The sequence below is a fragment of the Dendropsophus ebraccatus genome, chromosome 6, assembly GCF_027789765.1.
Source record: "Dendropsophus ebraccatus isolate aDenEbr1 chromosome 6, aDenEbr1.pat, whole genome shotgun sequence".
Taxonomy (NCBI): Eukaryota; Metazoa; Chordata; class Amphibia; order Anura; family Hylidae; genus Dendropsophus; species Dendropsophus ebraccatus.
Genome location: NC_091459.1, coordinates 26,687,086 through 26,710,124, shown reverse-complemented (window position 1 = coordinate 26,710,124; position 23,039 = coordinate 26,687,086). Strand labels below are relative to the sequence as shown.

The window sequence follows — 23,039 nt, the reverse complement described above, 5'->3', positions numbered from 1 at the left end:
AATTTTTACAACGTCCGCATTGCCCATAAAAGATAGCAGGGCTATTGTTATCATTTTAAGGGTGGGTTCACACTGCGTTTTTGCAATCCGTTTAACGGATACGTTTTTTTTAACAGACAAAAAAATAGTGTCAGCAACGTTTTTGTGTCCGCCAAAAAAAAAAAAAAAACAGATCCGTTTTGATCCGTTTTTTTTTATTATGGAAGTCAATGGAAAAACGGATCAAAACGGATGCATACAAATGCATCCGTTTTTTGCAAAAAATGGATTGCAAAAACGCAGTGTGAACCCAGCCTTATTCAACATGCTAAAAGACAAAAATCTGCCGACATTGTGGATGTCGGCTGATCGTTGTCTTACAGCAAGAGCTATTACACCAAACAATTAACTCCCGGAACGGGCTGTAATCGGCAAAGTAGAGCCGGTAATCCACCAAGTAGAGCCAATAATCGTTTTGTTTCATTGGCATTTGTAGTCAGCTATAGTACCTGGTAAGAGAAGCCCATCTCTTGTAGCAATTGTGAAACCACAAAATCCATTATACTGAATCGGGAGTCGATCATAGTTAGCAGTTGTTTCTGGGAAATACCATTCCTGAGTACGAAAATCCAAGGGATTTACTTGTATTCCTGAATAAAGAAAAATGAACAAGTAGAGTATAATGTGCATGTAAGAAAAGAGAATCATTTTAAAAATTGCCCATAGACTGTGAAGTGTAGGTCAGGTTTACACATGGCAATCTGGCACAGATTTTATTACTTTGTCTGAAAAATACATCACAGATGGTAGCAGACCTGTCCTTAAAGTGGTTAATAATCAGGAGGCCGACCTCAAACAAATCCAGTCATGTGGAAAATACTGCAACTAGAAGGATTATGACTAAGGAGGCGCTGTCACGAGAAACACGTCAGAGAGATATGTCAAAAGTTCTGAGTGTTCAGACCATGACTGACGGGGAGAATGATCCGGCATTCCTCTCCTGGGTCTGGGTCACAGGAGGAAACGGCCACATAATGTCTATGGGGTATGTCTTCTCACACAGAAATAGAGCAGGGAGAGGATCGCACCAATAAAAAACTTTTGACATGTCTCTCAGACAAAGTTTGTTCTCATGACAGGTACACTTTAAAGGGGTTGTCCAGCTAAAATCAACTGGTGTCAGAAAGTTATATAGATTTGTAATTTACTTCTATTAAAAAATCTCAAGTCTTCCCATACTTATTAGCTGCTGTATGTCTTGCAGGAAATGTTGTTTTATTTTCAGTCTGACACAGTGCTCTCTGCTGACATCTCTGGCCGAGACAGGAACTGTCCAGAGCAGGAGAGGTTTTCTATGGGGATTCAGAGAAAACCAAGACAAGAGTTCCTGTCTTGTCCAGAGATGTCAGCAGAGAGCAGTGTGTCATACTGAAAATAAAACATTTCCTGCAGGACATACAGCAGCTAATAAGTATGGGAAGACTTGAGATTTTTTAATAAATTACAAATCTATATAACTTTTTGATACCAGTTGATTTGAAAGAAAATGTTATTCGCTGGACAACCCCTTTAAAGTGTAACTATCATTTGTAAAAAAAAAACTTCTGACATGTCAAAGCGACATGTCAGAAGTGCATACAGGTGGGGGTCCGGGTGCTGAGACTCCCATAGATCACTAGAATGAAGGGGCAGAAGCACTCAGCTCCTTCATCTCCGCTATACAGAGATGAATTCTAACCGCTAATATAAGCAGTCTACGGAAATATAATGGAGCCTATGGAAGTTCTGGACAGAAGTTTTATAGGCTCCATTATAATTCAGTAGACTGCAGTTATAGTGGAGATGAAGGAGCAGAGCGCACACTGATGATTGCTTCTGCCTCTTCATTATAGCAATTGGCGGGGGTCTCAGCACCCGGACCCCATCCGATATGCACTTCTGATATGTTGCTATGATATCTCGAAAGTTTTTACAAATGATAGTTACACTTTAAGTCCAAAAATTGTTAAGACCATGTTCACACCTAGCATATTTGTGACTAAACACACAAAACACTCAGTCTTGACATATCTACAATGACCGTTCCATTGGATAGAATGTCTTCCCGCAAGAGTAGACGCTGTTATAACTGCAAGACGGGACAAAACGTCACCTTAATGCTTATGGGTTTAGAATTAGAATTAACAAATACATTAGCCAAAAAGCCTCTGAAATTACCTGCACACTCCTTAATCCTGTCTTCATCAGATTTCACTGTTACATTAATGAGAAGTGGCTGGATGACTTGTTCGGGAAAGAGCTCTTCGTGGAGACTCAGAAATGGTTGCAGATTTGCAGTCATGTTACTCAGGACACTTAACAATACGATTTCATCTTGAAAGCTGTTCCACAACTTGGACAATGAGATGAAAAGTGGCTGAAAGAGATGAGTGCAGCTGGTTTCTATATACTGTGTAACATGAGTTAGTCTACGTAGGATACAGTCTAAGGCCATGTTCACACAACGTATATTTTCGTAAAAGTGAGGCTGTTGTTGTCGATTGCAACAACGGCCATGATTAATACGAAAATATACGTTGCCTTGCCGTCTATGGATCTCTAGCGGCGCAGTGAACAACTGACCCTGTCAGTGGAGCGAGCAGCTCTGTCCGCCTGCTCCATTGTGTGCAGTGAAGAGTTCTGATGCGGGCGTGCACGGATGCGCTACCATCAAAACTCAGCAGCGCTAAGTACCGGCCAGGATTATCTTTAATGAGACATGTGAACTTCTGCTTGCTGTGTCCGCGGGGTGGTGTGGCTCTGGCTCTGGGGGCCTGGTTCTGGCCCGCTCCCCCCTGTGGGCACTGGCTTCTCGGTGGTGGTGGTTATATAGTAACCCTCTATGGCAGGGATGGGAAACCTTTGGCTCTCTAGCTGTTGCAAAACTACAATTCCCATCATGCCTGGACAGCCAACGCTTTAGCTGCTCTAGGTACTAAAGCATTCTTGCATAAGAGAAACACATTTTAGACACATACATGTATTTAAAGAAGCAGTTCACTTTTTTTTTTTGGCCCCCCCGGGTAGCCGCTGTCATGTATACTTACAGAAGATGATCAGTGTCCCGTTCCCGTCGGTCAGTTCCCGTCCCGCGGTGCCGTTCAAATCGGGCGCGCTCACGTCCGCCGGCGCTGTGACTCCTCTTCTCTCCCTTGTAATTTGAACGCCGGAAGTCACGCGCTTCCATAGCGAATGCATGGAAGCGCGTGACGTCCGGCGTATAATCACTGGTGAGAGAAGAGGACTCGCAGCAGCCGGCAGACGTGAGCGCGCACGATTTGAACGGCACCGCGGGACGGGAACTGACCGACGGGAACGGGACACTGATCATCTTCTGTAAGTATACATGACAGCGGCTACCCGGGGGGGCGGAAAAAAAAAAGTGAACTGCTTCTTTAAGGACTAACATAGTCCACAATACTGTGAAGAAAGTTTGGCTCAGGGTGGTTTTACACACAGCATTTTGCAGCAGTTTCTTATTCAACTTCAGGCCAGTTTCACACATACAGTATTGCAGCGGATTTCATGCTTCGAGTTCCGCTGCGATTACCCGCTCCTGTCATTTTCTATGGCTTTACATCCTCTCAGCGGATTTTTCATTTAGGGTATGTTCCCACAACGGGAAAAGGACAGCTGTCTTTTGTGGACGGCCGTCATTTTAGCACCAAGATAATATTCATGATCATCATGGTCTTTTGGTGCTACAAAGACAGCTGTCCACAAAGAGGGCCGTCCCTTTCCCGTTCTGAGAACATAGCCTTAGGGCTTAGGTAGCTTCACACATAAGGTATTGTGATGGCCTACGGCTCTGCATTCTCACTGTGGATTTTCAATCTACAGCAAGAATGTAGCTACAGCCTACTTAACCCATCAGCTGCCAGAGTTTACCAAGCTAATATGGCAGCTGATGGGTTAAGTAGGCAGGCCATGACAACCACAAATAACTTGGTTCGCACAAAGGTAAAGAGCACGTTCATAGCTGATAAAAAAAAGAAAGAGTAGAAAATACAGTTACATTGATAATAAGTCATAAAGAATATATTTATGTGAAAAAAACAATGAATTTAAAAACCAGACAGTGTTATAACATGTGTGGCCTGTACTTACATAGACCTGTGCAGTAGGGATTGCAGTCTTTGAGTGAACAGTGGCTTTTAGCTGTTCCATCTGAGCTCCATACTGTTTATCCATCATTTCCAGCTGTTGTGCGCATGTGATGACATCTGACTACAAAACGGCAGATCACAAATGTATAATCATCCTAAATCACACTTTTTTGAAAAATGCAACAAGGCACTAAACCAGTACTACAATATTATACAATATAATAACAGAGTCATAGGTGGGGGGTTGAAAACACTTTCACAGGCATACTGTACCTTTATATCTGTGACCCTCTGCTGGAAACATGAACAAATGGTGTATTATCCATATATGCAGCAAATGCCCAAAGAATGGGACAGATCGCCTCAGGTACCAAGCATTTCCATCCCCCAATGCTCCCTGCTTCCTCCTCCTGCATTTGATTGACAGCCTCTGTGCTGTGTGTTATGAGGTCTGGAAATATTGGTCAATTGAAGCAAGAGGCCCCGCCCAGTGGGCACTTTCAGCTCATTTTGGGTTCTGACTAATGGTCTTTAGGGTGGGTTCACATGTAGCAGATACACAGCAGATTTAACAATGCGAGTTCCACAGCCAAATCCGCTGCGATTCTGGGTACTGTCAGTTTGTATGGGTTTACATACTTGCTGAGCGGGACAGCAGGGAATCGGGAGCCACAGAAGCAGGCTGGAGCGAGAACGAGTAAAGTATTCACCGGTCAGCGGTGGGTTAAGGGGGGTGGGGTTTACATACTTGCAGCGAAATGAAAATTCTGCTGCGAGTATGTAAACCCATACAAACTCACAGTACCGGATATCACTGCAGATTTTAGCGTGAAACCACTGCGATTCCGGTACGTGTGAAACCACCCTTAGGGTGGCTTCACACACACCGTATCGCAGAGGATTTTCTGCTGCGGATCCGCAGCAGATCTGCAGCAGATTTGATCTAAATAACTGAACACAGCAACAAATCTGCACCATCAAATCTGCTGCAGGTCCTGTACATGTGAACTTACCCTTACCGCAGGTGAACCAACAACTAACCGCAGGTTATAAGACTAACCAGTTGTTATGTTCCCATAGTGCAGAGGTAAGATTCTTACCTTCATCCTCAGCACCTTTTTTTAAAAAAAAAAATCTTTTAATCAGTTTAATCAAAATGTAAATTGCAGGTTTTCAGTGTGCTGAAATCTTTTGCTTCTACGCTATCTGCTTGCTTTTTCTCCCTTCTACTATCAAGTGGCAGAAAAAAACCTAGAAAGAGGTTTCAGTTACAGACAGTACGTTAGTCATACTGTACATCATACTGCATGTAAATCATTAGTCAGTATGGTTAGTGCATTAGTCATACATCATACTGCATGTAAATCACTAGTCAGTATGGTTAGTGCATTAGTCATACATCATACTGCATGTAAATCACTAGTCAGTATGGTTAGTGCATTAGTCATACATCATACTGCATGTAAACCATTAGTCAGTGTGGTTATTGCATTAGTCATACATCATACTGCATGTAAATCATTAGTCGGTATGGTTACTGCATTAGTCATACATCATACTGCATGAAAATCATTAGTCAGTACGGTTAGTGTGTTAGTCATACATCATACTGCATGTAAATCGTATGGTTAGTGCATTAGTCATACATCATACTGCATGTAAATCGTATGGTTAGTGCATTAGTCATACATCATACTGCATGTAAATCACTAGTCAGTATAGTTAGTGCATTAGTCATACATCATACTGCATGTAAATCACTAGTCAGTATGGTTAGTGTGTTAGTCATACATCATTATTTCTTTACTTTTCATATGGGGGGAACTTTTGAAAACGTCCATGCGCCAGCCCAAGGTGCCGACTCTCTTGCCCATGCCAAAATTAATGGGGAGGCCAGCGGCTCGCAATGAATCCAGCATATCTAAAAAAAATTGTGAAACAATGGCCTAGATTTATCAATGTATGTGGGGAAAAAAAATTGTAAAATTTGCCCATAGCAACCAATTAGATCTCATATTTAATTTTACCAGATCGTGTTAAAGGTGCCTTCACACCTACCGTATCGCAGCAGAAAATTCGCTGCGGATCCGCAGCAGATCCGCAGCAGATTTAACTAAATGAATGAACACAACATCAAATCCGCACTTACAAATCTGCTGCGGATCCGCAGCGGATTTGACAGTGCGTTTTTAATGCTGTGTTCATTCATCTAGTTAAATATGCTGCGGATCTGCTGCGGATCCGCAGCGAATTTTCTGCTGCGATACGGTAGGTGTGAAGGCACCCTAAGACGTGTAACCTTGGCTATTGTTTGCTACGAACATATTACACAAGCTTTTATTTTACACAGATTGATAAATCTAGGCCATAGTTTTCACCCTGACTACTGGGACTCTTCGTACGCTGTCTCAGACCAGAATGCAATGAAATGTAACATTTCTATTGGTCTATTTACTTAAAGCAGAAGTCCAGTGAAAATTTTTTATTAAGGTATTGTATTGCCCCCCAAAAGTTATATAAATTACCAATATACACTTATTACGGGAAATGCTTATAAAGTGCTTTTTTCCCTGCACTGCATCAAGGCTTCACTTCCTGGATAAAATGGTGATGTCACTTCCTGGATAAAATGGTGATGTCACTTCCTGGATAAAATAGTGATGTCACGACCAGACTCCCAGAGCTGTGCAGGCTGTGGCTGCTAGAGAGGATGATGGCAGAGGGATGCTCAGTGTCCCTCCAATGCCCTGTGATCCCAAGTGTCCCTCTGCCATCATCCTCTCCAGCAGCCACAGCCCGCACAGCTCTGGGAGTCGGGTCGTGACATCACCATGTTATCCAGGAAGTGACATCACCATGTTATCCAGGAAGTGACATCACCATGTTATCCAGGAAGTGAAGCCTTGATGCAGTAGTAAGTGCAGGGAAAAAAGCACTTTATAAGCATTTCCCGTAATAAGTGTATATTGGCGATTTGTATAACTTTGGGGGGGGGGGGGGGGAATACAATACTTTTATAAAAAATTTTGCCGGACTTCTCCTTTAAATGTCACTTTCTTACCAGGATAATATTTAATAGAGCTTCATGCTGTCTGGCATTGAAGAGCGCTTCTTTCAGTTGGGGCAGGTTGAACAGACCATCTTTCTGCCGTTTTTCATCCATGTCTTCTATGAGAGCAGTGTACTTATAGATGATATCCCGAGAAGACTGAAGCTCTGAATCGATATGCTTTGTGGTGGCTGGTATGGCCTCTTTTAAAATTGTTGGCACTGCCAAAACAAGCGATTTTGTAAAAGCAATGTGAAGAAGGGATGAAAATATGGGGGGAAATGTATCAATGGTAAAGATCTGGCCCTATATAGTCATCAATCTGAATAATGGCAGAAACACATTTACTAAACATTTACTGTTTCTTATGACTACAGAACAGGCACAATCTCTACAAGTCTTTTCTGTCACATAGGGGCTCCACTCTTGTACAGCTGACTACAGACAGAATTATCAATGGTCATTAGGAACAGTTTGCCAGCTACTTTTTACTCCATTCTCTCAACTGTAAAAGCTGCCAGTTCAGGTCACTGAACCCAATGTCAGGCCGGGACATAAGCTTGGTTCCAGTGGCGGTCTTTGGCACCAAGCACCCCAAGCGATCGCTTGGGGCCCCCAACATCCAGGGGGGCCCCCACGCCCCGATCTTGTGCTCAAGACCGCTGGACAGGGCCGCTGCCCCGCTCGCTGCTGCCATCTGAACTGTAACTATGAGCAGTCGTAATGAGCGCTCATAGTTACATGCAGCACTGACAGGGCGGGAGACATTGGCCCCCTTCCTGTCAGTCACTCTTGTGGCCGCAGGAAGGGTTTTCCCTGCGGTCACAAGCTGCAGCTTTGTCCTTGTGGTGCCGATGCTCCAGTGACATCACTGGAGCATCGGCGCCAGGACAAGGGGAGTGCGGCCTCTTGTGATCGCAGGGAAAACCCTTCCTGCGGCCACAAGAGTAAACAGAAGAGGAGACGCCGGGACCCAGGTGAGTATAAGTGTTTGTTTTATTGTGTTATATACTATATGGGAGAGGGAGCACACAGGGGTCTGTTTAACTGGGAGAGTGCACATTGGGGGTCTATATAAATGAGGGGAGCACACAGGGGGGCTATATAACAGGGGGAGCACACAGGGGGCTATAGACTAGTGGGGCTTCACAGAGGGGTCTATATACTACTGGGGGCAGCACACAGCGGGTCTATATACTACTTGGGGCAGCAGAATGAGGTCTATATACAACTTGGAGAGCACACAGGAGGTCTATATCCAAGTGGGGGAGCACACAGGGGGGCTATATACTACTGGGGGAGCACACAGGGATCTATATACTACTGGTGGGGCACACAGGGGGTCTATATACTACTTGGGGAACATACAGGGGTCTGTATACTACTGGGGCAGCACACAAGGGGTCTATATAATACTGGTGGGGCACACAGGGGGTCTATATACTACTGGGGGAACCACACAGGGGGTTTATATACTACTGGAGGAGCACACAGGGGTCTATATCCAAGTGGGGAAGCACACAGGAGGTCTATATCCAAGTGGGGGAGCACACAGGGGGGCTAAATACCCCTGAGGGAGCACACAGGGGGCCTATATACTAGTGGGGGAGCACACAGGGGGTATATACAACTGGGGGCAGCACACAGGGGGTCTATATACAACTGGGGCAGCACACAGGAGGTCTATATACTTCTGGGGGAGCACACGGGGGGCTATATATAACTGGGGGAACACACAGGGGTCTATATATTACTGGCGGTAGCGCACAAGGGGTATATACTACTGGGGGCAACACACAGCGGTCTATTGTTTTGGAACGTGTGTCGAGGAGGGGGGGGGGGCAGACATAACTTCGCTTGGGGCCCCAGAAATGCCAAGACCGCCCCTGCTTGGTTCACACTGCGTTTTTGCGGTCTAAGTCCCACTTCACACGTCCGCACATTTCTTAGCATGAAATCCGGACGGATTTCTGGAATTCCGGATTGGTTGAGCCTCTGGAAAAAGCGGACCCTGCCAATGCAGCCCCCTGACCACAAAAGTGATGCCGCCACACCCCCACGGTCCTGATCAGAAGCACTGGCCAGCACACATCCCCTCTGGACCTCAGCAGCAGCACCCCACCCCCGCACATCAGCCATGTCTAGAAGATTGTCGGCAGAAAAAGACCACTTTGTCCATCTAGTCTGCCCTTTAAGTATTTTTAAGTGTTTCTCTAATTATTATCTTAGTGTATATATATATATATATATATATATATATATATATATATATATATATACATACATACACATATATATATATATATATATATATATATATGTTCATCCCAGGCAGTTTTACATTCAGTTATTGTCGATTTATCAGCCACATCTGCTGGAAGTTTGTTCCAAGCATCTACTACTCTTTCAGTAAAGTAATATTTCTTCTCGTTGCTTCAGATCTTTCCCCCAACTAACCTCAGATTGTGTCCCCTTGTTCTTGAGTTCATTTTTTTCTCTTAAAACCACTTCCCTCCTGAACCTTATTTAGTCCTTTAACACAGTGATTTTCAACCAGTGTGCCGCGACACATGGTTGGGTGTGCCGCGGGGAAAGTTCCCCAAACTATGGTGCCCCTGCTGCTGTCCGCCTCACCTACTAGCCGCCTGTAGCGCCCGGACGTGCTCCTCCTATTCAATCAACGGAGACCGGGAGCGTGGTGCGCTGCGGCGGGCCGTGATGCACGCATCCAATCAACATGTGCGCTACGGCCAGCCGCAGCGCACCACGCTCCCGGTCTCCGCTGAGTGGGGGAGCACGTCCGGGCCCTATGGGCGGCCAGTAGGTGAGGCGGACAGCAGCGGCGACCATCTCGGAGGAGGTGAGGAGGAAGGGGGGGAGAAAACCTGGGGATGGGGGAGAGAAACAGGAGAAAACAATGGAGGAGAGAAACCTTGGGATGGGGGAGAGAAACCTGGGGATGGGGGAGAGAAACAGCGGAGAGAAGCAGGGGGGAGAGAAGTTTGGTGGAGAAAAGCACAGGAGAGAAGCATGGGGGAGAGAAGCACAGGAGAGAAGCAGGGGGGAGAAGTATGGTGGAGAGAAGCACAGGGGGGAGAAGAAAACAGGCCAAGGTTTCACACTGTGAGAGTGAGTATTAATACATTTAGAATCTATATTATTAAAGGAGAAGTCCGGCCAAAATTATTTTTTTTATATGTTATTACTTATGAAAAGTTATACAATTTTCTAATGTACATTAATTATGGGAAATGCTCATATACTGCTATTTCCCTTAATTTAGTGACGTCACAACGAAAGGTGTAATTCCTATGGAGTGTCCAGCAGGTGGCGCACTATATATAGAAGTCAATGGTACTCATTGACTTCTATATATAGTGCGCCCCTGCTGGACACTCCATAGGAATTACAGTGTATGTAATGTAATGTTATGCACTGTACTTTTGGGGACTTTATGAATACATTTATAAAATACTTTGGGGAGCAAGTGTCCTTGGTCCCCAAAGTATCCCATAAATGTATTCAATGAATAGATTTGCTGGGCACAGAGCAGGGAGGGAGAGAGGTGCAATCTACCTCCCCCTCCCTGCTCGGTGCTGGGAACATATACAAAGTACTACTCCCCCATTATCTGCAGATGAGTGGCAGTCAGAGGCAGCCCCTGTGTGAGCGGCCGTGATAGGGATAGCACAGGTACTACTCCCCCATTATCTGCAGATAATGGGGGAGTAGTACTTTGTATATGTTCCCAGCACTGAGCAAGGAGGGGGGAGGTAGATTGCACCTCTCTCCCTCCCTGCTCGGTGCCCAGCAAATCTATTCATTGAATACATTTATGGGATACTTTGGGGAGCAAGGACACTTGCTCCCCAAAGTATTCTATAAATGTATTCATAAAGTCCCCAAAAGTACAGTGCATAACATAACATTACATACACTGTAATTCCTATGGAGTGTCCAGCAGGGGCGCACTATATATAGAAGTCAATGGTACTCTTTGACTTCTATATAAAGAGCGCCACCTGCTGGACACTCCATAGGAATTACACCTTTCGTCGTGACGTCACTGGATCTGAGAGAATTCTAACACTTCCTGATACACTAAATTAAGGGAAATAGCAGTATATGAGCATTTCCCATAATTAATGTACATTAGAAAATTGTATAACTTTTCATAAGTAATAACATATAAAAAAATAATTTTGGCCGGACTTCTCCTTTAACTATATGTATACAATATGTACTGTTTTAGTGTCATTTTGTGCCATTTTGGTTGGTGGTGTGCCCCGGGATTTTTTAAGTATAAAAAGTGTGCCGCGGCTCAAAAAAGGTTGAAAATCACTGCTTTAACATATTTAAAGGTTTCAGTCATGTCCCCCCTTTCTCCTCTTTCCTCTAGACTTATACAGTTAGCCAGTAAATGTATTACACAGACCTGATCAGTGGGCTGTACCATGCAGACAGGGGTTAGTAAGGTTGCACTAGTACTAGTTCCTATTCTTAAAACACTTCCACAAAAATATATAATACTAGAAAATGTACCCGGCGCTGCCCCGATATAAAGTGTCAGTGTGTTAATTAGATTTGTTCTAAGGTGCCCAGGAGGCCAAGCTAAAGGTATTGTTTCATCTGAGTTAATCAGTGGAATTAGTGTATACCTGTAGTGCATAGTTGGAGGGGTTCTGTATACCCACAATGTATCGTTTTTAGGGGTCTCGCATATCTGTAGTGCATAGTTGGGGGGGCTGTGTACCTATAGTGTATAGTTGAGGGAGGTCCTGTATACCTGCAGTGTACAGTTGGTGAAGGTCCTGTATACCTGTACTGTATAGTTCGGGGGTCCTGTATACCTGTAGTATATAGTTGGTGCTGTATACCTGTAATGTATAGTTGGTGGAGGTCTTGTATACCTGTAGTTTATAGTTTGAGGGTCATGGATACCTGTAGTGTATAATTGGTGGAGGTCTTGTATACCTGTAGTATATAGTTCGGGGGTCCTGTATACCTGTAGTAAATAGTTTGAGGGTCCTGTATAACTATAGTATAGAGTTGGTGGAGGTCCTGTATACCGGTAGTGTATAGTTTGGGGTCCTATATACCTGTAGTATATAGCTGGTGGAGTTCCTGTATACCTGTAGTATATTTGGGGTCCTGTATACTTGTAGTATAGAGTTGGTGAAGGTGCTGTATACCTGTATTATAGAGTTGGTGTAGGTCCTGTATACCTGTAGTGTATGGTTTTGAGGTCCTGTATACCTGTAGTGTATAATTTGGGGTCCTATATACCTGTAGTATATAGTTGGTGGAGTTCCTGTATACCTGTAGTGTATAGTTTTGGGGTCCTGTATACCTGTAGTGTATAGTTTGGGGTCCTGTATACCTGTAGTATATAGTTGGTGGAGGTCCTGTATACCTGAAGTATATAGTTGGTGGAGGTCCTGTATACCTGTAGTATATAGTTTTGGGGTCCTGTATACCTGTAGTGTAAAGTTTGGGGTCCTGTATACCTGTAGTATATAGTTTTGTGGAGGTCCCGTGCACTTGTAGTGTATAGTTTTGGGGTCCTGTATGCCTGTAGTGTCCTGTATACCTGCAGGGTTGTATTTACCCGTATGGCAGTGTTATTCAGTCACAGTGTGTCGGTATTGGTCATGTCTGGTATGGGGGTGTTATCCAGTCACAGTATGGCGGTATTGGTCAGGTCTGGTGTGGTGGTGTTATCCAGTCACGGTATGGTGGTATTGGTCAGGTCTGGTATAGCGGTGTTATCCAGTCACAGTATGGCAGTATTGGTCAGGTCTGATATGATGGTGTTATCCAGTCACAGTATGGCGGTATTGGTCAGGTCTGGTATGGCAGTGTTATCCAGTCACAGTATGGCGGTATTTGTCAGGTCTGGTATGACAGTGTTATCCAGTCACAGTATAGCGGTATTGGTCAGGTCTGGTGTGGGGGTGTTATCCATTCACAGTATGGCGGTATTGGTCAGGTCTTATATGACAGTGTTATCCAGTCACAGTATGGCGGTATTGGTCAGGTCTGGTATGACAGTGTTATCCAGTCACAGTATGGCAGTATTGGTCAGGTCTGGTGTGGCAGTGTTATCCAGTCACAGTATGGCGGTATTGTTCAGGTCTGGTATGGCAGTGTTATCCAGTCACAGTATGTGGGTATCAGGTCTGGTATGGCAGTGTTATCCAGTCACAGTATGTGGGTATCAGGTCTGGTGTGGCAGTGTTATCCAGTCACAGTATGGCAGTATTGGTCAGGTCTGATATGATGGTGTTATCCAGTCACAGTATGGCGGTATTGGTCAGGTCTGGTGTGGCAGTGTTATCCAGTCACAGTATGGCGGTATTGGTCAGGTCTGGTGTGGCGGTGTTACCCAGTCACAGTATGGCGGTATTGGTCAGGTCTGGTATGGAGGTGTTATCCAGTCACAGTATGGCGGTATTGGTCAGGTCTGGTATGGAGGTGTTATCCAGTCACAGTATGGCGGTATTGGTCAGGTCTGGCAGTGTTATCCAGTCACAGTATGGCGGTATTGGTCAGGTCTGGTATGACAGTGTTATCCAGCACAGTATGGCGGTATTGGTCAGGTCTGGTGTGGCAGTGTTATCCAGTCACAGTATGGCGGTATTGTTCAGGTCTGGTATGGCAGTGTTATCCAGTCACAGTATGTGGGTATCAGGTCTGGTATGGCAGTGTTATCCAGTCACAGTATGTGGGTATCAGGTCTGGTGTGGCAGTGTTATCCAGTCACAGTATGGCAGTATTGGTCAGGTCTGATATGATGGTGTTATCCAGTCACAGTATGGCGGTATTGGTCAGGTCTGGTGTGGCAGTGTTATCCAGTCACAGTATGGCGGTATTGGTCAGGTCTGGTGTGGCGGTGTTACCCAGTCACAGTATGGCGGTATTGGTCAGGTCTGGTATGGAGGTGTTATCCAGTCACAGTATGGCGGTATTGGTCAGGTCTGGTATGGAGGTGTTATCCAGTCACAGTATGGCGGTATTGGTCAGGTCTGGCAGTGTTATCCAGTCACAGTATGGCGGTATTGGTCAGGTCTGGTATGACAGTCTTATCCAGCACAGTATGGCGGTATTGGTCAGGTCTGGTGTAGCAGTGTTACCCAGTCACAGTTTGGTATACCTGTTGTGCCCTGTATATACATGTACTGTATAGATGGAGTAGGGGGTCCTGTATACATGTACTGTATGGATGGAGTAGGGGGCCCTGTATATACATGTACTGTATAGATGGAGTAGGGGGTCCTGTATATACATGTACTGTATAGATGGAGTAGGGGGCCCTGTATATACATGTACTGTATAGATGGAGTAGGGGGTCCTGTATATACATGTCCTGTATAGATGGAGTAGGGGGTCCTGTATATACATGTACTGTATATATTGAGTAGGGGGTCCTGTATATACATGTACTGTATGGATGGAGTAGGGGGTCCTGTATATACATGTACTGTATAGATGGAGTAGGGGGCCCTGTATATACATGTACTGTATAGATGGAGTAGGGGGTCCTGTATATACATGTACTATATAGATGGAGTAGGGGGTCCTGTATATATATGTACTGTATAGATGGAGTAGGGGGTCCTGTATATATATGTACTGTATAGATGGAGTAGGGGGTCCTGTATACATGTACTGTATAGATGGAGTAGGGGGTCCTGTATACATGTACTGTATAGATGGAGTAGGGGGTATACCAGTTATTACTGTGGATGTTGTGAGGCAGCTTCCCTAGCAACCATTGCTCCCTGTGAAAATGAAAGCAGTAATCCTATTGGTTGCTAAGGCTCCAACTGCCGTGTCTGCTGCAGCTAATTATATCACCTGTACAATGGAACACCTGGCTGTGGCCCTACGACGAAATCCTACAATCCAGGGGGCAGTATTTGGACAGGACCACCACAAATTGGCACTCTATGCGGACGACCTGCTTCTATATATATCCTCTCCTATCACTTCCCTTCCCTCCATTCTCCAGGAATTTCAGCGGTTTGGGGACCTTAGTAATTTTAAGGTCAACCTGTCTAAAACTGAGGGTCTCAACGTTTCAATCCCACAAGAGACATTTGGTGTGGTCAGGGCCTCCTTTCCTTTTCAGTGGCATGCGGACTCTATTGTATATCTTGGTGTTAGAGTCCCCTCCGCTCTTAGCTCTCTCTTTGCCTTGAATTACACTCCCCTGCTGAATAAGGTCTTGTCGGAAATGACCTCCTACTTCTTAAAACCAGCTTCCTGGTTTGGGCGGATGGCTATTGTAAAAATGGATGTCCTTCCAAAGCTGCTGTACATCTTCCAGACTGTACCCATTGTCGTGCCGGTGGCCTTTTTCAGGACCCTGCGCCGTGCCATCTCAAAATTTATCTGGGGCAAGAGCAGGCCACGGATCAAATACTCCACTCTCACACAGTCCAGATCCCTGGGTGGCATGGGTCTCCCTGATTTACGCTCTTATCATGAGGCAGCGGTTCTGCGTGGGGTCCTGGACTGGGTACACGGCAGGGGTCTGAAGAGATGGGTGGACCTGATGTTTTCCCTGTGCCCGGTTGACCCCCCTGTCCTTCCCTGGATACTTCCTGAAGACCGTCAGGTTTTCTCCGGTCTCCCTTTTCTAATGTCTCATACACTTTGTGTCTGGGATAGATGGGTCGCTAAGTGGGGGTTATCTGTTACCCCTGGGCCGCTCTCCCCTATTCTCCAGAATCCGAAATTCCAGCCCGGACGGCAGACACACACGTTCCTGTTATGGGACCGATCTGTCAGTCCTAGAATACGTGACTGCATGACGGGCAGGACAGTTTCTTCTTTGGCTTCTCTCCAAGCCCAGTCTGCGAGAGGTCGGCTGTCCTGGCTGGAACATAATCAGTTGGTCTCTTTCATTCAGGCCCTCTTCCCGCGGGACACTTACAACCCGACACTCACTGACTTCGACAACCTAGTTGTCTCCACATCTGCCATTCCGCATTGCATCTCAGTTATTTACCAGATCTTGATCAATACCGCTAACCCTGACAGAGCTTCTTTCTTTGATAAATGGGAAGCAGACCTCAACACCTCTTTTGATTCGCAGTCTGTCCAGACGATATGCGAACTAACCCACGGCATTTCCATGGCTGCTAAAGCTAAGGAAAAGAACTACAAAATTATCTCGAGGTGGTATTACTGCCCGGTCACCTTGCATAAAATGTTCCCTGAGGCTTCGGATCGCTGCTGGCGGTGCCTAACGGAGGCTGGTGATATGTTGCACGTTTGGTGGGCTTGCCCGGGGATCCGTGACTTCTGGGACAAAGTCTTGGGAATCTACAATGCGTACTCTGGACAGACTGTTGTCAACTCTCCTCAACTGACTTTACTATCTAAACTACCGGGTTCTCTCTCTAAGTCCAAAAAGGGACTCTTGCGACACTTTCTGACTGCTGCTCGCATGGTTATCCCCCGGCACTGGAAGACTCCCCTTGTACCTACCCTGGCAGAATGGATGAGTGAGCTTAGAGACCTTGGCAGAATGGAAGAGTTAGTGGCTGAGGCCCATGACCGATCTGACAAATTTGAGAAAATATGGTTTCCTTGGCGCTTGTTCATGGATTCAGAGGAGTTTCTTGTTCTTACCCGCTAAATCCTGACACCCGGAGATTCTGTGGTTCTGGGATTGGCGAGTCTAACTGACTGTAGTGGTCATTTTCCTCCCCCTGCCATCCCCCTCCCTCCCTCTGCTCTTCTTTTCATCTTTGTTTTCCCTTTGTCTTTCTTTTCCCTTCCCTTTTTCTTTTTTCCTACATGCATATCCATCAATGTTACTTTTTGCTGACTGTTGGTTCTGTTTGGTGCCATGTGCACCTCTAGCAGCATTATGCTATAATTGATAGCTGCTTCTATTTGTATTCTTTTATAATATTAGAAAACCTGACACCATGCGACTTGCAGGTCGCAGTTTATTGCGTGTGATTTAATGTGTATCTGTTCTTCTGCATGGTTGCCAATAAAATCAGATTATACATAATTATATCACCTGTGTGTGCAGTGAGGAGATTTTCCCATTCATCTCTATGGGGCGCCTCTCTTTCCCCTCCCCCTCCCCTCCTGTACATCTGGCGGGGACGGGACCTTCGCAATAACCTTCCCGGGCACCCAATGTATCTGTGTGCCAAATTTGGGGTCAAACGGTTCAGGCGTTTGGAAGTCTATAGAGGACAGACAGACAGACAGAAGGACAGACAGACAGACTTTGATTTTTATGATATAGATGGACAGATCCTGTATTACACTATCTATAACCATTACATCACTCAACTACCATTCAACCATCCAGATAAAATCCAAACCTGATAAGGAGGGAAGAATTAGAGCCACATACTTACAGTCGTCAATTCCCTCTCCTCCCTTGCCACAGTCTTTGTTGAACAGTCGGATGCCGGTTACGATCATGGTGAGCTCTTTCAGCTGTCGTTCTTTGTCTTTCTTAACAAGGGATAGGAAGGTACCAAGTTCTGTGTGCGGGAAGACGCTCTGAAGGGCAGCTAGGAAAACACACAAACACCACTGTAAAGTAAACCATATCTGGAATGGCATTTTTTACATTATGGCATGCTGGACAAGTCCTAAAAATGGTGAATAATTATGCCCTTATTCTGTCTCACAATGTGCCACATAAATGGTCGGAAACTAGCTTTTCACATTTGACCCCCTTCTTCTCTAAATTCCCTGGTCATTTAGCAAAATGTAGTGTTACTAGTTGGCCATTCAGACGGACGGCTGTATATGTAAAAGATGGATGGCTTTGGTCCACCATACTGCCTTATAGACCGTATGGAAAGAGATACATAATGGATTTTGCCCGTAGTAGGAAGAACTGAAGGCCTCACCATCAGACCCAACTGTTGGTTGGATAAACAGCTGTCCTAATTCCACAGACAACTTGATTAGAGGGGAACTATCAGCAGGTTAGACGAATCTAACCTGCTAATAGCCCCCTAATGCGCACTGGGTGCCGAGAAGGAAGGTATGTGTGTTACCTTCCTCCTCGGTGCAGTTTGTAGTTGAATCCACGGCCCAGAGCACTGCCTCGCCCCCATTGTGCCAATCCGGTGCTCCGTGACATGGATTCAACTACTAACTGCACAGGAGCGGCACCGAGGAGGAAGGTAGGAGGCGTAAGAGGCATACCTTCCTCCTCGGCGCCTAACCCGTTGACAGTTCCCCTTTAAGAAAGGGCTAAAATCTCCAATTGTCTTCCTCCAGGGCCATAACTAGAAATGGCTGGGCCCCATAGCAAACTTCTGATTGGGGCTCCCCCACCTTCCCACTAAGTGGTCAAGTGCAGTAATAACTGCCTAACTGCAGGCACTGCAAGCACCTGCTTGGCCACCTGGTGCTGCAAATGATGACAGGTCAGGGGGCCCAGTGTATTGAAGAAGTGGGTCATCGGGCCCCCTGATGCGGCGGGCCCCATAGCAGCGGTTGCTACAGTGATGGTTACGCCCCTGTGGCAGACATAACATGCTAAAGCACTCTCATGTTCAGACTAAGGAATCCGCGCAGATACTGTCGCTCACCACTGCGTCTCTGCCCGTGACATAGACTCCATTCTATGGTCGGGTGAATTCTGCCATCCGGCAAAAGAACTGACATGTCAATTCTTTCACCAGATGGCGGAATTGGCCCAACCATAGAATGGAGTCTATGGGACGGGCGAAGATGCGCGCAGCCGCGAGTCTGAACATACCCTTACTCTTATAAACTTTTTCTTTCCTGACCTGTAGCTTCTCTGACAACCCTGATATCCGTAGGAGACCCGAGACCAGATCTCAGTAGAACATAGCTGACAATCTTCCGATAAAGGCTCTCTAACTCCTCGGCTGTGCGCGCTCGACTGTCAGTGATTTCTCTGCTCACTGATGCCAGCCTTGATTCCAGGACACGATGATGCTCTTCAAGGAATTCACCTGCAAAAGAAATACCCAAACTGGTGATCACAGAAAGTCCAAAGCCAACAAAACCTATCTGCCTTAATTAAAATAAAAGTGTAGAGCTTCCTCCAAAACTAAAGGCCCACTTTATATTGACGTCAGCTGACCCCACCGCTGGAGGCAGGTTCAGCCGTCAGTATAAAATGTATGGGGGACTCCACCGACAAATATTTGCCCCTCCCCGGCATGATCGATCAGTGTCATGCCGGGAGCCGGGAAACTGTTTGAATCTCTGAGGCACTGTAGTGACAGATGTGGAGATTCAAACAGTTTCCCCCCTCTCAGCATGATATTGATACATTCCATTACAAGGTGTCCCCATCCCTAGGGCCCGTAATTTACGGAATAAGCCCTTAGCTTTCCATCAGGAATGTATCATACAAGTGGAATAAGACTTTGTTAAAAAAAAGGATATATATATATATATATATATATATATATATATATATATATATATATATACACACACATGTCTCTGGATAACTGTTACACTATTCAATATAGCAAATGCGCAACAACACTGACATATACTGGGCAAATGGAAGCTAAAAGATCATTCATTAGGTTGCTATCCTAAGGATCTCTTCTAACACGGTGTGAAAAGCGCCTAAAGCTGCTTGACTTTACCTCTGGTTGTATAATTCATGTCGAAATACACTTGCATCTTTATTGTTTCCATGGAGGGGCTCCTTGTGTCAAGCAGTCTATCCACGCATAGCTGGAAACATACAAAACATATAACTTTTACAAGGAAGATACAGGCGTAACATCAATAAATACTAAGGTGCAGGCCTTTCATTCCAGCCGATAAGGAATATAGGAAACATTATAAGATTATGTTCACACTACGTAAAAGCACGCCAGTTGTTGCCATCGGCTACATCGTTGCATCGTACTTTGTACGGGTGAACAATGCCTATTGTTCTATGGGATCCCGGCCGAAGCATATAAACACCTCGTATGCACTCCGGCCAGGATCCTGCACGGGGCCGCAAATAACTGACGTCAGTTTTCTGCGGCTGCAATTCAATGAATTGCGGCCGAAGGAAACCCTGTCAGTTCACACAGTGAAGCGAGCGGCCGCTTGCTGCACTGAGTGCTATGAGAAGCTCTGATGCGGGCACGCGCTGATGCGCCCGCATCAGAGCTCTGCGGCCGGAAAGAACATCCGGCCGGTACTTAAGATGATCCAGGCAGAGACCGGCCGTTCCGTGACCCGTCCGGGTCACGGAACGGCCGGTCTCTTACGTTGTGTGAACATAGCCTAACTGTGTGTGCAAAGGCGACAAAGGTACTTTCTGAACGTTTTCATTGATTTTTATCCAGGTGTGCCGTCAGCAAGTCAGAGATTCACTTTAAGGCATCCAGTACTATTATTATCATTGTTTTCCTCCTATGACACAGAAAAACAATGAAACAAACGACACATGACGTGAACACAGCCTCTGAGATAAAGAAAAAAAAACGAGAGTGACAGAAGTAACATCACTACAATAATACGTGTTAGTCTGAATAAAACTATATTTTGGATTAGGCCGATCCTTATCTTGTAATAAATTATTCTTTTTGTTTCTGTAAATTCTTGAACCATTGATGTTGTACACATCTTACTGGAAGACAAAGCTGTGCTGGGTTCACACACAGGTTTCCAAGAATGAAGGAAGAACATGGACTACTGATCCCAGGCTGACAACTTAGCTCAGAGGATGTGCAGCTACGTCACTTATTGACTTGTTACCTTGATAAGTTTCTGTACGTCGTCCTTTGTCAGAGTTCGATCGACATTAAATCCATTTCTGGGGTCCAAGACTATAGCCTTTACCTAAAGTATAAAGAAAGAGAAAGATACAAAATAAATTATTAATATTATAAACAAATAGTCCAGATTACGGCTTCTCCTGACTGGAGGACTCAATGCAAACATTAAAGTGTCACTGTCATTTCATTTTTTTTTTTTGCAGAACTCAATAGTACAGGCGATATTAGGGTTTTTTAGGTATTTGGGTTTATTAGGTAAATATTCAAAAAGACTTTCCCCAGGACCCCCCCTCCCTTCTCTCTTATTCACTGCTCATTATCAGGATGGATCCTGTCTGTTCTATGGAAAGGGGAGGGGGGAGATTAGTCACCAGCAGAGAGCAGAGAACAAAGGATTACACAGCGGGACCCATGTGAAAGCCAGTATTCAGAGGTCAGTGCTGACCTCAGAGGAGATAGCCCGGTGATGTAGCTGTAAATTAACTCTTTGTTGTCCTGTTTCGGTGCCTCATCTCCCTCCACCCCTCCCCTCTCCATAAGAGAACCATGATGAAAGGGGGGGAGAGCTTCAAACTGCTTTTTCATGATAAAAATGCATTTTATGGCTAATAAACCCAATTACAAAGTTGCTTAAAATTGCCTGTGCTATTAATCTCTCCCCAAAAAAATTTAAGTGACAGCGACACTTTAAGGGTATGTGCACACTACGGAATCCCGACTGAACACTCGTCGTGGATTCCGCAGCTTGCCCTTGCTCGCGGACTCAGGCGGCCGCACGCATCTCCGCTGCTCCCTTAGACTCCATTCTGTGGTTTGCCAGATTCCGCCGGGTTCATTCTTCGGGCGGACAGCAGAATCTGACAAACCACAGAATGGAGTCTATGGAAGCAGCGGAGATGCGTGCGGCCGCCTGAGTCCGCGAGCAGGGGCAAGCTGCGGAATCCACGACGGGTGTTCCGTCTGGATTCCGTAGTGTGCACATACCCAAAGGTTTTATATCAGTGAAGTCAAACTCACGGCCCTCCAGCTGTTGCATAACTACAACTCCCATCATGCTTGGACAGCTACAGCTTTGGCCGTCCTCCAGTCAGGTGGTGTATTATAATAATAATAATACAATACTCCTATCCTGCAGCTAGGTGGGACACGTGGTGGGTCGTGGTCTCTGTGCGCTCACGGCAGATTTATCTGTGGAATATCCACAGCATTTCCCTCCTGATAGTAGTCACATTGATATGGGACAATGACACAACTCCAGTAACATATACTCCACTTTCATGGTGGCAAAGTAATTTATTTTTGCAATTTCGGGCCCATAACGCAACTCCACCTATATGAGTAATGGAGTTGTGCGACCCTATAATACCTTATCCAGGGATGGGGAACCTTTGGCCCTACAGCTGTTGCAAAACCACAATTCCCATCATGCCGAGACAGCCAAAGCTTCGCTTTGGCTGTCCAGGCATGATGGGAATTGTAGTTTTGCAACAGCTGGAGGGCCAAAGGTTCCCCATCCCTGCTATAACTGTTATGGGGAACTACAACTACCAGCAGTCCATGAGGTCTCTCAGACTCCCTTACAGGTGACTTACCACAAACGCTACCATGGTCTCTGACACCGTGTGGCCCTTTGCGGCACATTCTTGGGCGATTTCCCTTATAATGTTCTTGATCACACTCTCGGCTTGTGTATGCGACATGTCAGCGGTAACGCTTGTGCGGTACTGCCCCTCTATACCTCGGATAGCGCACTGAGGAACTACTTTCTCTATGTCCCCAGTTCAGCAGGGATCCGCTCCGGCAGGTTGTGTACACAGGCGTCGCCATGGAGACGGTACGTAGAGCGCCGCACGGCGTAAGGACGCTCTTTTTATCAGTCGGCTCTGTGGTCCGGGCGGCTCTGAGGCGATGCGCGGGCTCTGCACACTTACCGCCCGGGGGGGGATTAACCTTCCCTGTCATGTTCCCCGTGCTGCTGGTGTAGCGCAGGAGAGTGGCAGTGCAGGGAACTATGAAGCAGGTCCGGCCGTAACAGAGCAGTTTGCATCAGTAAACCGACCTGATACACGGACCGTACTTTTCCAGTCCATTTCTGTCACACGTGATCTAGAA

General features: G+C 45.7%; 1 protein-coding gene across 1 annotated transcript in view; it reads right to left on the bottom strand.

Annotated features, from left to right (window-relative positions):
- CFAP206 (cilia and flagella associated protein 206) overlaps positions 1 to 22,826 on the bottom strand; it is a 32,878-nt gene extending 10,052 nt beyond the window's left edge. The window contains exons 1-9 of the mRNA XM_069973552.1: positions 22,520 to 22,826; positions 20,908 to 20,991; positions 19,797 to 19,887; positions 18,957 to 19,145; positions 17,562 to 17,720; positions 7,186 to 7,394; positions 4,126 to 4,245; positions 2,197 to 2,395; positions 489 to 629 (exon numbers count right to left, since the gene is read on the bottom strand). Coding sequence (XP_069829653.1) covers positions 489 to 629; positions 2,197 to 2,395; positions 4,126 to 4,245; positions 7,186 to 7,394; positions 17,562 to 17,720; positions 18,957 to 19,145; positions 19,797 to 19,887; positions 20,908 to 20,991; positions 22,520 to 22,627 — 1,300 coding nt within the window. The 5' untranslated portion in view covers positions 22,628 to 22,826. The remainder of the gene's footprint in view (positions 1 to 488; positions 630 to 2,196; positions 2,396 to 4,125; positions 4,246 to 7,185; positions 7,395 to 17,561; positions 17,721 to 18,956; positions 19,146 to 19,796; positions 19,888 to 20,907; positions 20,992 to 22,519) is intronic.
- Between the last annotated feature and the right edge of the window lie 213 nt (positions 22,827 to 23,039).